This window comes from Lepidochelys kempii, chromosome 4 (assembly GCF_965140265.1).
Source record: "Lepidochelys kempii isolate rLepKem1 chromosome 4, rLepKem1.hap2, whole genome shotgun sequence".
NCBI classification, from domain to species: Eukaryota; Metazoa; Chordata; order Testudines; family Cheloniidae; genus Lepidochelys; species Lepidochelys kempii.
The window spans coordinates 141,055,479-141,071,149 of record NC_133259.1 but is presented as its reverse complement, the minus strand read 5'-3'; the positions used below and the strand labels follow the sequence as shown (position 1 = coordinate 141,071,149).

The 15,671-nt window shown below is 46.2% G+C and overlaps 1 protein-coding gene across 1 annotated transcript in view; it reads left to right on the top strand.

Moving 5' to 3' along the window:
* LOC140911001 (dedicator of cytokinesis protein 2-like) overlaps window positions 1-15,671 on the top strand; it is a 208,904-nt gene that overhangs the window by 162,565 nt on the left and 30,668 nt on the right. Inside the window, exons 21-23 of the mRNA XM_073343213.1 lie at window positions 3,413-3,513; window positions 3,880-4,014; window positions 13,454-13,565. Coding sequence (XP_073199314.1) covers window positions 3,413-3,513; window positions 3,880-4,014; window positions 13,454-13,565 — 348 coding nt within the window. The remainder of the gene's footprint in view (window positions 1-3,412; window positions 3,514-3,879; window positions 4,015-13,453; window positions 13,566-15,671) is intronic.

Here is a 15,671-nt window from a genome sequence, read left to right as displayed (position 1 = left end):
CCAGGCACTGCCTCTGCAGCTTCCCATTGGCTGCAGGGGCACTTGGGCTGGGACACAGACCCACCTAGCCCAGGTGCTGTAGGGAGGAAGTCGCTCAGTTCCGCTGCCAGTGGTGACTGAGGGGCCCGGGCTGTTTTAAATGGCCCGGGGGACGCGTGGGGCCCAGGGGCGGAAAGCGGGGCCAAGGGGGAGACCCGGCCCCAACATTGCTGGAGCTGGGCCAGGAATATTCCTGGTGCCCAGGCACCATGGGCCCATAGGACTCGCCGCCTATGACTAAGGGGGAATATGAGAGAGATCTATAAAATCATGACTGGTGTGGAGAAAGTGAATAAGAAAGAGTTATTTACACCTTCACATAACAGAAGAACCAGGGGTAACTTACTGAAATTAATAGGCAGCAGATTTAAAACAATCAAAAGGAAGTATTTCTTTCCACAGCACAGTCCATCTGTGAACACATTGCAGGAGATTATGTGAAGGCCAAAAGCGTAACTGGGTTCAAAAAAATTAGATAGCTATTGATGAACCAATCCTCTATGAAGTTATTAGCAAAGATCATGTAGGACACAACCCTAACCCTCAGACTGCTAGAAGCTGGGACTTAACAGGAGATGGATCACTCGATAATTGCCTTGTTTTGTTCATTCCCTCTGAATCATCTGGCACCAGAAATGGTCAGAAGATAGAATACTGGGCTAGATGGATCATTGGACTGACCCAGTCTGGCCATTCGTAGGTCTTTAGATATGAGGAAAGCATTGGCTTTTACTTGGACAGAACCCAGCTTGTTAGACAGTCTTCTAGGCTTTTTGTTTGTTATGCGGATGAAATGAAGGGTCAAGCAGTCTCAGTTCAAACAATCTCCAGATGGGTCATTTCATTTATTACTACTGCGTATTCTGTAGCTAGCTCTCCTCCTGCTCCGATGCTCTCCGCCCACTCAGTGAAGGTGCAAGCGAGATCTGTAGCATTTCTGAACAATGTTCCCATTCAGGACATTTGTAGGGTGGATACTTGGTCTCCTGTACATACCTTTACTCATCACTATGCCATCACGACTGTTTCCAGGTCAGATGCGAACTTTGGAAAGTGCTGAAGTCACTATTGAAATAGACTGAACCCACCATCTACAACACTGCTTATGAGTCATCTGAGTGGAATACACATCTGCATCCACTCAGTGAAGACAGACCAGTTATTTACCTGTGTCAGGGTTCCCCCACACATACTCTGAACTTTGGGGTACAGATGTGGGGACCCACATGAAAGACCCCCAAGCTTATATTTTACCACCTTAGGTTAAAACTTCTCTAAGGCACTAATTCCTTAGACTGGTATTGCTGCCACCACCAAGTGATTTACACAAAATATTCAGGGAAGGGTCACTTGGAATCCCTGTCCCCCAAAATACCCCCCCCAAGCCCCTTCACCCCCTTTCCTGGGGAGGTTTGAGAATAATATACCAGCCAGTTGCTTTAGTAATGTGAGCACAGACCAGACCCTTTGTCTTCAGGACACTGAAATCAATAAGGTTCTTAAAAGAAGAACTTTATTATAAAGAAAAAAAGTAAAAGAATCACACCTGCAAGATCAGGATGGAAGGTAACTTTACAGGATAATAAAAAGATTTAAAACAGAGGGTTCCCCTCTGTGCTCAGCTTCACAGTTACAAAAACAGGACTGAAACTACCTCTGTAGCATAGGAAAATTCACAAGCCAAAACAAAAGATAACCTAACGCATTTCCTTGCCCTACTCACAGTTTCTGTAGTTTTATATGGATTATTCCAGGTATATGTTTCAAGAGATATTGTACCTGCTCGGCTTCTCCCTCCGTCTGGAGAGGGAACAACCCACAGAACAACAAAACAAATCCTTCCCCCCGCCCAGATTTGAAAGTATCTTGTTTCTTCATTGGTCCTTCTGGTCAGGTGCCAACTAGGTTATTTGAACTGCTTAATCCTTTACAGGTAAGGCAATCCAATACAGCTGCCAAGCATACATAAAGGTTGCTACCCTTTCCCCTATATTCATGACAACCTGTTTTTTGAGATGGGGATGTAGATGTGTATTCCACAACCCACCCTCTGTTCCCTCTGCATAGGAGTCTTAGGCCGCTCTTCCAGTGCAAAGGAATAGGGGGGTTAGGGTATCACCACCCTAATGTCACCTAGAGAGTGGACATGAAGAGTTGTAGGGTGCACGCACCACCCTGAGGGATGCTGCTGCCAAAGATTTCTGTCTCTGGCACAATGTGCATCCACACACCTGTGTGGAATACACATCTGCACCCATATCTCGAAGAACAGCAGTTACAAACAGGTAAGTAACCATTCAATCATAGTCCTCTTTGTACAATTTTTTCACATATTTGAAGAAATATGTCACCCGTCAGTCCTCTCTCTCCTCTTCTCTAGATTAATCATACCCATTTCTTTCAGCCTTTCCTCATAAGTAAAATGCCTTGCAGTGATTAGGTTCAGGGGTACTGTCATGGGGAGCAGCCCTCAGCACCCAACTGGCACCCCCTCCTGGCAATGAACTCCAGGCTGACGCCCGTGGTCTGCACACCAACACTCTGTCTCTGCTCCCGCCTATAGCTCCTCTCTCAGTTCCCAGGATTGCTGCATCCTCTTCTCGACTCAGCCCAATATCTGGGTCGTTTTCCCCTTCTGGGTGAGATATCTCTATTGAACAGTCCAGCCACTTCCCCAGTGGCAAGTGGAGGGGGATCCGCTTCCACCCACTACTCTGGGTCCCAGCCCAGGGACCCTGTAGCTAGCAGCCTCCAGCTGCACCTCAAATTCCTTTCACTGCTGCTATGTCTCCCTGGGCCCCTTCCCCATGGCCACAGAACCTTCTTTGCCCTCACCTAAGGGAACTCAGCTGCTCAGTCCCAGGAGCCAGCCACTGTCCTGTCCAAGGGGCTTACCATTCTCAGCCCTTCAGGGACACAGTCCTTAATCCCCAGGCTCCCAGCAGCCACTGAGCCTGCTCTGCCCTGCAGCTCCCTTTTATATAGACCAGCTGGGCCTGATTGGCTGTTTCTCACAGCCCCTCTCCTACTGGCTGCTATCTACGCAGCCTCCCTCGTGCTCTGTTAACCCCTTGCATGTCAGCGTGGTGCGGACATCCCATGACAGGCGCGTTGGCTCCTTGCACCTCATTTCATGTTTGCTGCTATCTCTGTGATCTTTACTATTCTGGACAGAAAGGAAAGGTTTAGGTCAGGCTCTGATATGAACACCTTCCCTTTGTACCCAGGGGTCAGGGACTGTCTCTAGTGATATTAAACCCCCCTCCTAGGGACTGGTTCTCCTGCTAAGCCAATACCCCCAGTCCCACTCTCAAGGAGTTCTTTGACCTGGTGCCAAGCTGCCGCTGACACCTGCTTGGATTTTCTTCCACAGGTTTTCATTGTGGGGCTCATTGCTGACAGGAAGTTCCAACACTTCAATGCTGTTCTGGAGGCCTATATCCAGCAGCACTTCAGCGCCACACTGGCCTACAAGTAAGTATCAGGTCGTGAACCTGCCTCCACACACATAGGGCCCTCATTCCTGTCTCCTCCCATCCACTCCCGGCCATGGAGCCAGCAGATCAGAAACCCGAGGTGCAGTGGGATGCCATGGAGCTGTAGGTGTCAGGAGAACCTGGAGGGAGAACTCTGCAGTGCAGGAAGCTCCCCTTTCTCTTCACTATTGTGCCCGCCAGGGGTCTGGAATTTGAAAACCTGGGTGTGACTCTGCATGGGCCCTGAACTCTCCAGTATATCTGGAGTTCTCCTCAGACCAGGCTCTGTGGTAGGAAGGGTTAGATTTAAGAGGCATATTAACCTTCAGGCCCCACTTCCCACATCTCTGTCTTCACCGTGCAGGAAGCTGATCTCAGTGCTGACGCAGTATGTGGACTCAGCCAGCCGAGGGGAGCCCTGTGATTCGCTCTTACGCACCTTCAAAGCCTTGGAGTATATCTTCAAATTCATTGTCCGCTCCAGACACCTCTTTGCCCAGTAAGTGTCACTGATTATTTGCACTCACTTTCCAGTGCTTCTCCAGCAGCCAGGCCACAGTACAAGCTCAGCAGGTCTGGGCCAGCTCAGTACTTGGACGTGAGACCTACAGGGAAAACTCAAGGTGTTGTAGGAAGTGGTGCTGGAGTAATGATGGCAGGGAGCAGTGTGCTGGAGGGGTGCTTTCTCTACGGCTGAGTTAATACTGACACCAGTGACCTAGCTCTGGGTGCTCTGCTGGGTGCTCTGCGCTCTTGTGGTGCCACCTTTTGGATGTAAAGCAGAGATAATTTTCATTCATGCTCACTAAAATTCTCTGGCTCTTTTTGTAGGTGTCACAGTGTTAACTATGGTATTCTAGTCAAATTCTAACCCATGTAATTACATTTTGCTTTCCTGAAGTCCCCTTTTATTTTCAGTTGGATACAGTATTTTTTGACCTCCTGCCCTAAACTGTTGTGTTGCTGTGTCATGGTTAAACAGTTGAAATTCAGTGTTGTGTGAGTAATCACCCTATACAGAGTCTGCAAAGGATGGTGTCTGATAGCAGTTTAATCATTGTTAGAGTGGAGACTAATGTTCAGTTACTTATTAAGCTGATTAATTCAATTTCCTCCTATTAATTTGTTGTTTGAAAGTATCCGATGCAATGTGGGAAATTTGTTTAATTCTTCATTGTGCAATAATTCATGGATCTGGTACAAGGGGTACTTCAGCCTTCTTGCAGCTTGGGGGAAGAACCAGACCTGTCTGCCACTAGCATCAGGAAAATGTTCTATCCCCAGAAATTCTGCCAGGTTTGCTCTACTCCCCAGTGACAGGTGGGCAGCTTTCCTCATGCGGAAAATTTCTGAGGGAAATTATTTCACATTTCAAACTAACAGTTTGGCTCAAGAATTTGTCTGTCTAATTTGCGGCTGTGTTCTAGAGTTGCTTGGGGACATTTTCCCCTCAGCTTTCTTTCCCCTTCTAAGTTGTTGTGGCAGCCAGTGTCTCTTCAGGCAGAGAGGTAGGCCAAGAATGCCAAAGGCAAAAGGGAAAGTCTGTGTCTCCGACTTCTCCCCCTTCATTGAATGTCTGGACAGGGAGCTTGGCCTTCTCTGTGTGGACAATGCAGTGTCCCCTTAACAGTCCCGTCCAGGTAGGGTTACCTCGTAAGAACGGCCATACTAGGTCAGACCAAAGGTCCACAGTATCCTGTCTTCCGACAGTGGCCAATGCCAGGTGCCCCAGAGGGAATGAACAGAACAGGGAATCATCAAGTGATCCATCCCCTGTCGCCCATTCCCAGCTTCTGGCAAACAGAGACTAGGGGTACCATCCCTGCCCATCCTGGCTAATAGCCATTGTTGGACCTATCCTCCATGAATTTATCTAGTTCTTTTTTGAATCCTGTTATAGTCTTGGCCTTCACAACATCCTCTGGCAAAGAGTTCCACAGGTTGACTGTGTGTTGTGTGAAGGAATACTTCATTTTGTTTGTTTTAAACCTGCTGCCTATTAACCTTATGCCGAAATCCCTAACGTGGGCACTAGCAGCCACCATCCTGCTCTGCTCAGCTGCCCTCTTCCCTTCCCTCTGTCCCTCCCCTCAGACCATAGATGGAGAACACTGGATGCAGCATTGACAATGCCAGAGTATGGTAAGTGGCCTTAGGCCCAGTCCCCTCTCCCTGCTGCCATCCTATAACAGGCCTCTCAGAAGTTCCCAGGGAAATGCAGACCTATTTGTCCCATGCGGACTCTGTACGATAGAGAGGGTTAGAGCTTCTGGGGAGACCATTCTCAAACCTCAGTCCTTTCCTTGAGAGACCCTGAAGGTGTCCCTGAACAGGAGGGGAGCCAATAAGTTTGCCCTCAAAGAAGTCAGGGAGAACCCTAATCATCTGAAATATTTCTGGAGCAATCCCTGACCCCAGTTTCACTTTTCCTCTGAAGTAGGCTCATGGGCCAGTTACTCAAAGGAGAAATAAATACATCCACCAGCACCTGCTTCTCCTGCTCACCCTTGTGGCACGCAGCATGGCAGCATGATGGTTCTTGGGGTAGCCAAGGCTGTGGGTCACCCCCCTTCCTCCAGCTTGAAGAAGTCTTGCTGGTGCTCAGCTGGGTGTCAGCTCCCTAACGCCATCAGCCAGTTAGCTATTCAAGCTCTCTCCTCTGGGGTAGGCCAGCCCTGACTTTGCCTTGCAGATTAACAATAGGTGCACCCAGTCCCCGAGTCCCTTTGAAGTCTTCCCCTGTGATATCCAGCCCCTGATACTGGCTACTCACAGAATTACCAGGTCCACTGCTCCCAAAGGAACAGAACACACCAGTTTGTATGATTCAACTCAAGGTCAGTACTTTACTTAACATAACAGCACTGAGATAGATTTATAGTGAAAACACAAATAAGTTTATTATCAAAGATTCATGTCTAGTTGGCAGCCGGTATCAAGTGGAGTGCCCCAAGGGTCAGTCCTGGGGCCGGTTTTGTTCAATATCTTCATAAATGATCTGGAGGATGGTGTGGATTGCACTCTCAGCAAATTTGCGGATGATACTAAACTGGGAGGAGTGGTAGATACGCTGGAGGGGAGGGATAGGATACAGAAGGACCTAGACAAATTGGAGGATTGGGCCAAAAGAAATCTGATGAGGTTCAATAAGGATAAGTGCAGGGTCCTGCACTTAGAACGGAAGAACCCAATGCACAGCTACAGACTAGGGACCGAATGGCTCGGCAGCAGTTCTGCGGAAAAGGACCTAGGGGTGACAGTGGACGAGAAGCTGGATATGAGTCAGCAGTGTGCCCTTGTTGCCAAGAAGGCCAATGGCATTTTGGGATGTATAAGTAGGGGCATAGCGAGCAGATCGAGGGACGTGATTGTTCCCCTCTATTCGACATTGGTGAGGCCTCATCTGGAGTACTGTGTCCAGTTTTGGGCCCCACACTACAAGAAGGATGTGGATAAATTGGAGAGAGTCCAGCGAAGGGCAACAAAAATGATTAGGGGTCTGGAACACATGAGTTATGAGGAGAGGCTGAGGGAGCTGGGATTGTTTAGCCTGCAGAAGAGAAGAATGAGGGGGGATTTGATAGCTGCTTTCAACTACCTGAAAGGGGGTTCCAAAGAGGATGGCTCTAGACTGTTCTCAATGGTAGCAGATGACAGAACGAGGAGTAATGGTCTCAAGTTGCAGTGGGGGAGGTTTAGATTGGATATTAGGAAAAACTTTTTCACTAAGAGGGTGGTGAAACACTGGAATGCGTTACCTAGGGAGGTGGTAGAATCTCCTTCCTTAGAGGTTTTTAAGGTCAGGCTTGACAAAGCCCTGGCTGGGATGATTTAACTGGGAACTGGTCCTGCTTCGAGCAGGGGGTTGGACTAGATGACCTTCTGGGGTCCCTTCCAACCCTGATATTCTATGATTCTATGATTTAAGATTCAAATAATAGCGAGTAAGAATATTGGAAACAAATGGTTACATATAAAACAAAATCATAATATGCTTTCAGAAGAGTAAACTTCACTAACAGGTTAACCTCCTGTCTAAAGAAGTTGATTTCACCCAAAGTCCTCTGCAGCATTTTCAGTCAAACTTGAGATCCTATTTTCATGAATGCAAATGCACGGTCCATTTATGTACTAGGTACAGGATGAAGGGGTGTCTTCTTTGCCTGTTAAATATACCCCTGTTGTTCATTGTCTTGACTCATAGACAGGATAGCCTCCCATGGTTTTTTGTTTTCCTGTGTGCTCCTTTCCTGTTGATTTCACATCTCTTTGTATGTAAATGGACATCTGTTGTGTTAGCTTACAATGCTTAATTTACATCCTGACAGAGAGAAAGGAATAAACATCTCTTGTCTGAGAGAAACCTAAGTTTGTTTATGATTGCTGATAACTAATACATTGATATAGATTTTAAAACATATTTTCAGTATATATACGTAACTCCTTACATAGTAGCTTTACATACATTTCACAATGATATTAATGGCTAGCATGACACTGGCTTTCATTAGGGACCTCACATGGCATGCTTTGTGAGACTTGTGAGATTTCTGTAACTCCTCTGCTCCCCCTGACGCACGCACACACACATCTTCCTTGTCAGGGGAGGAGGCACAGAGTTAGAGGATCAAAATAATAATGTATATTAGAACAAGCAGAAGGTAGACTCTTTGAGACACAGTGCTGTGAAACTGTGCTCAGATGGTGTGGGCTTCTCAAGGTAAGTGTATCCTCCTCATACTCCTTGGGAAGATATAAGAGAGGACTGGGAAATTCTAGCCACTCCTAAAAACCTGTGAAGATACCTGCCTGTCATCCCCAGCTGCTTCAGCAGATTGTCATACCCTAATAACCAGTCTGTTGTGCCCAGCTGGTGCTGCAGGTTGCAATGCTTCCTCACCTCCTCCTCTTGTCAGCAGTTGACTATGGAATGACAAGATGGAGAGCAGCCCAGATGTGGAAGAACAAGCAGGTGCTAAGGGCCCCCTTGGACCACCATTTACTTAATTCTAGCCCCCCAGCCTCCATTTTATAAGACCAAAAGGTTCTTTAGTGTGCACCAATTCAGATTCAACCTGGTGTCACTACTAAATGTGTCTATATTCCCTGGTTGGAGATTCAGTGTTTCCAACTGAGAGAGATGTTCATCTGAAAGAGTGGGCTTCTCACTCTACAGGCCCTTTACAGGCAGCCAAGTCTGGGCAGGGTCACCTTAACCCCCCTCCCCTGGGCATGAAAGCTCTCAGGCAGCATCAGAACTGGGGGGGGCGGTAATTATGAGGTGTCATCTTACACCCTAAGGGCCTCCTTGTGTTTTGGTCAAGCAGTGCTAAAAAGGGTGGGCTGCACTACAGTTGGTACCCCTCCCAACCTAAACATCTCACAGCTTATGCACCGTCTCTCTGAAAAGATAGTGGAATCTATATTTGTTTCACACTGGTGTATGGAGCTTTGCTCACTGAGAGCAGATACCCAGGCAAATCAGTTCTCAGTTTGTTCTCAGTGCTACAGTGAGAAACTTTTCTGAAAACTGAGACTGATCAGTCAGAATCTTCAGAAAAGTCAAGGTAGAATCCTGGTCCCTGACAGATACAACAGAAAAGAATAAAGGTCAAATGGAAAGTTGAAATGGTCCCTGAAGTAGAAGAGGAGAGAATACCACTTTGCAAGGCGTAACTAGAGCAAGTCCAGGGTGCTGAGACAAAGTCAGAACAGTTATCTCAGAACAATCTACATGGCTCCTACCCATGCAGAGTTAGACCTCCAGACTGGTGTCAGGAACACTTGGCTACATAGACCTTTGGACAAAATAAGGTTACTGGTCATTGTCCAGAAGGAGTACTTTATGGAGCTGTGCAAGAACCACAGGCTCTGTTTTGCCCATCCCCAATCTTGAATACCCCAAGGAAACACCAAGACAGGTAGGAAACCATTCATCCTCCACTTCATTTTGGAACTATATAATCCCTGCATTCTCCATCAAGAACAGTTCTATCTCCATCCTAGCTTTGAGAATTAAGGAGCAAGGAAGGAGGGCTCTGCCTGAAACATCTGAACAAGTTCCTAAAGGAGGTTCATTTTCACATTCCCATTTTACCATCCCACAACATTCCTTGCTTTGTATATAGATAGCATTTGGAGCATTACCATTTGATCTGGCAAATGCTCCCACGGTCCCTTCCATGATCACCATGGTATTATAGGTTTCAGAGTAGCAGCTGTGTTAGTCTGTATTCGCAAAAAGAAAAGGAGGACTTGTGGCACCTTAGCGACTAACAAATTTATTTGAGCATAAGCTTTCGTGAGCTACAGCTCACTTCATCGGATGCATTCTTTAGTCAGGACTCCATAGTTAAGGATGAGTTACATTTTGCTCTTATAGCAGGGAGTCAATGTCTTTGTTATACATGAAAAATACAGTGTATACCCAAACTTACAGCATATACTCTTTCAGTTTTAAGAGAGTTTACAAATAAAGCCATTAATTAGATTGAGTCAAAATTAATTAAACCGTGATTCTTTAAGAAATGTAGCATCTGTTAGTCTTTCTGGTGTGTCAATGATCTTAACAACAGAATAACACAGACTCTTTACTTTCCATATAGCTATAATTAATTGAAATCTTATGTACAGGCTATAATTTGAAGAAATTAGGTTGTAATTAAGTTACAGTCTTTCATAATTTATCTAATTGATAATTAAATCATCTTAACTTTAGTACCCAGAAAGATAATGGAACAAATATTCAAACAATCAATATGTAAGCATCTAGAAGATAATAACGTGCTAAGTAACAATCAACATGGATTTGTCAAGAACAAATCATGTCAAACCAGTCTAATGTCCTTCTTTGACAGGGTAACAAGCCTTGTGAATGAGGGAAGCAGTAGACGGGATACATCTTGACTTTATGTGAGATAGTATCAAAAGCCTTATGAACCTTCTCATAAGCAAATTAGAGAAATATAACCTAGACGAACCTACTATAAGGTGGGTGTACAACTGGTTGGACAGCCGTATTCAGAGGATAAGTCCTCTGAAAACATCTGCTCAATATGCAGCAGCAGTCACAAATAGCTAACAATGGTAGGAACCATTAGAAAAGGGGTAGATGGTAAGACAGAAAATATTATAATGCCAATATATAAATCCATGGTATGCCCACACCTTGAGCACTGCGTGCAGTTCTGGTTGCCCCATCTCAAAAAAGATACATTAGAACTGGAAAAAGTACAGAGAGGGGCAACAAAAATGCTGAGGGGTCTGGAACAGCTTCTGTAGGGGGAGAGATGAAAAAGACTGGAACTGTTCAGCTTAGAAAAGAGACGACTGGGGGTGTGGGGGGTATGATAAAGGTCTATAAAATCACAAACCCTGTGGAGAAAGTGATTAGGGACGTATTATTTATCCCTTCACATAACACACAAACCAGGAGTCACCTAGTGAAATTAATAGGCAGCAGGTTTAAAACAAATATAATGAAGTATTTTTTCACACAATGCACAGTCAGTCTGTGGAACTGTACCAGAGGGTGTTGTAAAGGCTAAAAGTGTAACTGGTTTCAAAAAATAATTAAATAAGTTAATGGAGGACAGGTACATCAATGGCTATTAGCCAAGAGGGTCTGAGATGCAAACCCATGCACGGGATGTCCCTAAACCTCTGACTGCCAGAAGCTGGGACTGGATGATAAATTGCCGTGTTCTGTTCACTCTCTCTGAAGCATCTGGCACCAGCCACTGTCAGAAGACAGGATACTAAGAACATAAGAATGGCCCTACTGGGTCAGACCAAAGGTCCATCTAGCCCAGTATCCTGTCTTCCGACAGTGGCCAGTGCCAGGTACCCCAGAGAGAATGAACAGAACAGGGCATCACCAAGTGATCCATCCCCTGTCACCCATTCCCAGCTTCTGGCAGACAGAGGCTATGGACGCCATTCCTGCCCATCCTGGCTAATAGCTATTGATGGACCTATCCTCCATGAACTTATCTAGTTCTTTTTTGACCCCTGTTATAACCTTGGCCTTTACAACATCCTCTGGCAAGGAGTTCCACAGGTTGACTGTGGGTTCTGTGAAGAAATACTTCCTTTTGTGTGTTTTAAACATTCTGCCTATTAATTTCATTTGGTGACCCCTAGTTCTTGTGTTATGAGAAGTAGTAAACAACACTTCCTTATCTACTTTCTCTACACGAGTCATGATTTTATAGACCTCAATCATATCTCCCCTTAGCCGTCTCTTTTCCAAGCTGAAAAGTCCCATTCTTATTAATTTCTCCTCATATAGAAGCCATTCCATACCCCTAATAATTTTTGTTGCCCTTTTCTGAACCTTTTCCAATTCCAATATATCTTTTTTGAGACGGGGCGACCACATCTGCACACAGTATTCAAGATGTGGGCGTATTATGGATCTATATAGAGGCAACATTATATTTTCTGTCCTATTATCTATTCCTTTTTTAATTATTCCCAACATTCTGTTTGCTTTTTTGACTGCCACTTCACATTGAGTGAATGTTTTCAGAGAACTATCCACAATGACTCCAAGATCTCTTTCAAGCATTCTTACACACAGCCCCCTAGCCTGAAGCAAATACTCTCCAGCAACCACACACCACACAACAAAAACACTAACCCAGGAAACTATCCTTGCAACAAAGCCCGATGTCAACTCTGTCAACATATTTATTCAAGTGACACCATCATAGGACCTAATCACATCAACCACGCCCATCAGGGGCTTGTTTACCTACACATCTACCAATGTGATATATGCCATCCTGTGCCAGCAATGCCCCTCTGCCATGTACATTGGCCAAACCAGACAGTCTCTACTCAAAAGAATAAGTGGACACAAATCTGACATCGGGAATCATAACATTCAAAAACACTTCAACCTCTCTGACCACTCAGTAAAAGACTTAAGGGTGGCAATTTTGCAACAGAAAAGCTTCAAAAACAGACTCCAACGAGAAACTGCTGAGCTTGAATTAATATGCAAACTAGATACCATTAACTTGGCTTTGAATGGAGACTGGGAGGGGCTGGGTCATTACACATATTGAATCTATTTCCCCATGTTAAGTATCCTCACATCTTCTTGTCAACTGTCTAAATGGGCCATCTTGATTATCACTACAAAAGTTTTTTTCTCCTGCTGATAACAGCTCCTTTTAATTCATTAGCCTCTTACAGTTTGTACGGCAACTTCCACCTTCTCTGTATATATATATATATATATATATATATATATATATATATATAATCTATCTTCTTACTATATGTTCCATTCTATGCGTCCGATGAAGTGAGCTGTAGCCCATCAAAGCTTATGCTCAAATAAATTTGTTAGTCTCTAAGGTGCCACAAGTACTCCTTTTCTTTTTGCGGATACAGACTAACACGGCTGCTACTCTGAAACCAGTTTTGAGAGATCCTTTTATAGCTCTTTGCAGTCTGCCTCGGTCTTAACTATCTTTAGTAATTTTGTATCATCTGCAAATTTTGCCACCTCACTGTTTACCCCTTTTTCCAGATCATTGATAAATATGTTGAATAGGACTGGTTCCAGAACAGACCCCTCGGGGACACCACTATTTACCTCTCTCCATTCTGAAAACTGACCCTTTATACCTACCCTTTGTTTCCTATCTTTTAACCAGTTACCAATCCATGATAGGACCTTCCTTCTTATCCCATGGCAGCTAACTTTGCGTAAGAGCCTTTGGTGAGGGACCTTGTCAAGGGTTAAATGGACCATTGGTCTGTCCAGTATGGCCATTCCTGTGTTCTTATGAAGTCTGAATAGGCCATGTAGGAAGAATTATTGCCTCCTTGGATATATCCTTTCTTATGTCATCAACTAAAAAGGTCACCTCAGTGAACAAGGGAGGAAGAGGGGCCTGATATTTATTCTGTTTGTTTTGCCTCAGACTCTACGAAGGGAAAGAAAAAGCAGAATTCCAGGCATCTTTGCAGCAATTCTTCCTGTCTGTCAATCTGCTGATGAAATCCACCCTGGAGGGTACAACCCTGCTGTCCCAGGTGAGGAGGCCAGGGGAGACCTGGCCCTTTTTGTCCCTACAGCTGAAACCCCAGCACGGTTCTGGAGAGGGCAAGTATATGGGAGTGTGTTTGTGTGTGTGCATTCATGTGTGTGCCTCATTCTCTGAAGCATCTGTTGCTGCCCTCTGTCAGACACCATACAGAACTAGACTGGCCACTGAGCAGATCCAGTCTAGCAATTCCTGTGCGTTTCTGCAGGGTGCTAGAATTTGCCACACTGTTACACATGGTTAGATGGAGTGAGGGGACCTGCATCGAGCAGAATTGGTGCCATTAAGTATTACTGCATCAGAATCCTTCCCTGTCGGCACAGTGCCATGTCTAGTAGAGAGGGAGGGAGTTACACAGCGCCTCCATTGGCTACTCCTTCTCTGTCACACTAAACGAAAGCTTCTGGTCTTAAATTTCAAGACCCTTCCTAGCCTATCCCCACCGTACCTGTTATCTCTCATGTACTATTGAGGTGTTGACTCCCACTTTGGATTGGCCAGTGGTACCAGCCTCCATCATCCAGCTGTTACGTTTTCAAACAAGCCCTTTTGTGCTCTCTCTTGTGCTTCCCCTCATGATTGGGAGAAGCTCTCCATAAACAGCTTCAAAGCTACCTTATTATCCTTCTTGAAATCCTTCCTTAACATTCTTCTTTGCCGTGATACCTACAAAAAACTTGACAATGGTTTGGCTGCTGGTGTGCTGAGACTACAGCCTATCATGCTGACCAACTTTATCTCATTGTTTCCTTGTACAATGAGACAAGTGATGGGATCTAAATTAGCTGTTACAAGTCAGGAAAGAGATCTTGGAGTCATTGTGGATAGTTCTCTGAAAACATCAGAGGTAAAAGTAAGCTGGTACGCCCCAGAACGGCGTACTGGTAAGAGCCGGTGCGCTGTACTGGGACTGGCTTTCCCAGACGGCAATTTAAAGCCCTGGGGCAGCGGTGGCGGGGCTGCGGTGGGAATTTAAAGGGCCCTGGAGCTCCAGCCACCGCTACCACCCCGGCCCTTTAAATCTCCACCTGAGCCCTGCTGCCAAAGCCCTGGGGTAGCGGCAGCGGGGCTCTGGCAGGGATTTAAAGGGCTGGGGCGGTAGCGGCTGCCGGAGCCCCAAGCCCTTTAAATCCCTCCCTGAGCCCTCCTGCCAAAGCCCTAGGGTAGCAACGGCGGGGGCTCCGGAGTGGATTTAAAGGGCCGGGGCAATAGCAGCTGCTGGAGCCCCAAGCCCTTTAAATCTCCGCTTGAGCCCTGCTGCCCGAGCCCTGGGGTAGCGGCGGCAGGGCTCTGGCGGGGATTTAAAGGGTCCCGGAGCTCCAGCTACCGCCCCGGCCCTTTAAATCCCCGATGGAGCCTGGCCGCCACTAGCCCAGGGCTCGGGCACCAGGGCTCAGGGGGGATTTAAAGGGCTCGGGGCTCCAGCAGCTGCTACCACAGTGGAGCCCCAGGCCCTTTAAAGCTCTGCCAGAGCCCAGAGCCCCAGGGTAGCAGTGGCAGCCAGGAGCCCCCAGGGCTCCTCAGTGATTTAAAGGGCCTGGGGCTCTGCTGCGGTAGCGGCAGCTGGAGCCCTGGGCTCTTTAAATTGCCCCCGAGCCCCGGGGTTCCCAGCCGCCTCTGCAGCTGGTAGCTCGGGGGTGATTTAAAGGGCCCGGGGCTCCCAGCCGCCACTACCGTAGCTGGAGCCCTGGCCCTTTAAATCAAGATTTAAAGGGCCTGGGGATTTAAGGCCCTGCCTCTTCCTGTTAAAGCCACGCCTCTTCCGGTCAAGGCTACGCCCCCTGCGCAGGACTCCGGCGTACCAGTAAGTCCTCTAACTTACTTTCACACCTGGAAAACATCCACTCAGTGTGCAGCGGCAGTCAAAAAAGCAAACAGAACGTTGGGAATCATTAGGAAAGGGATAGATAATAAGACACAAAATATCATATTGCCTCTATATAAATCCATGGTACACCCAAAACCTTGAATACTGCATGCAGATGTGGTCACCCCATCTCAAAAAAAGATATATTGGAATTGGAAAAGGTTCAGAAAAGGGCAACAAAAATTATTAGGGGTATGGAACGGCTTCTATATGAGGAGAGATTAATAA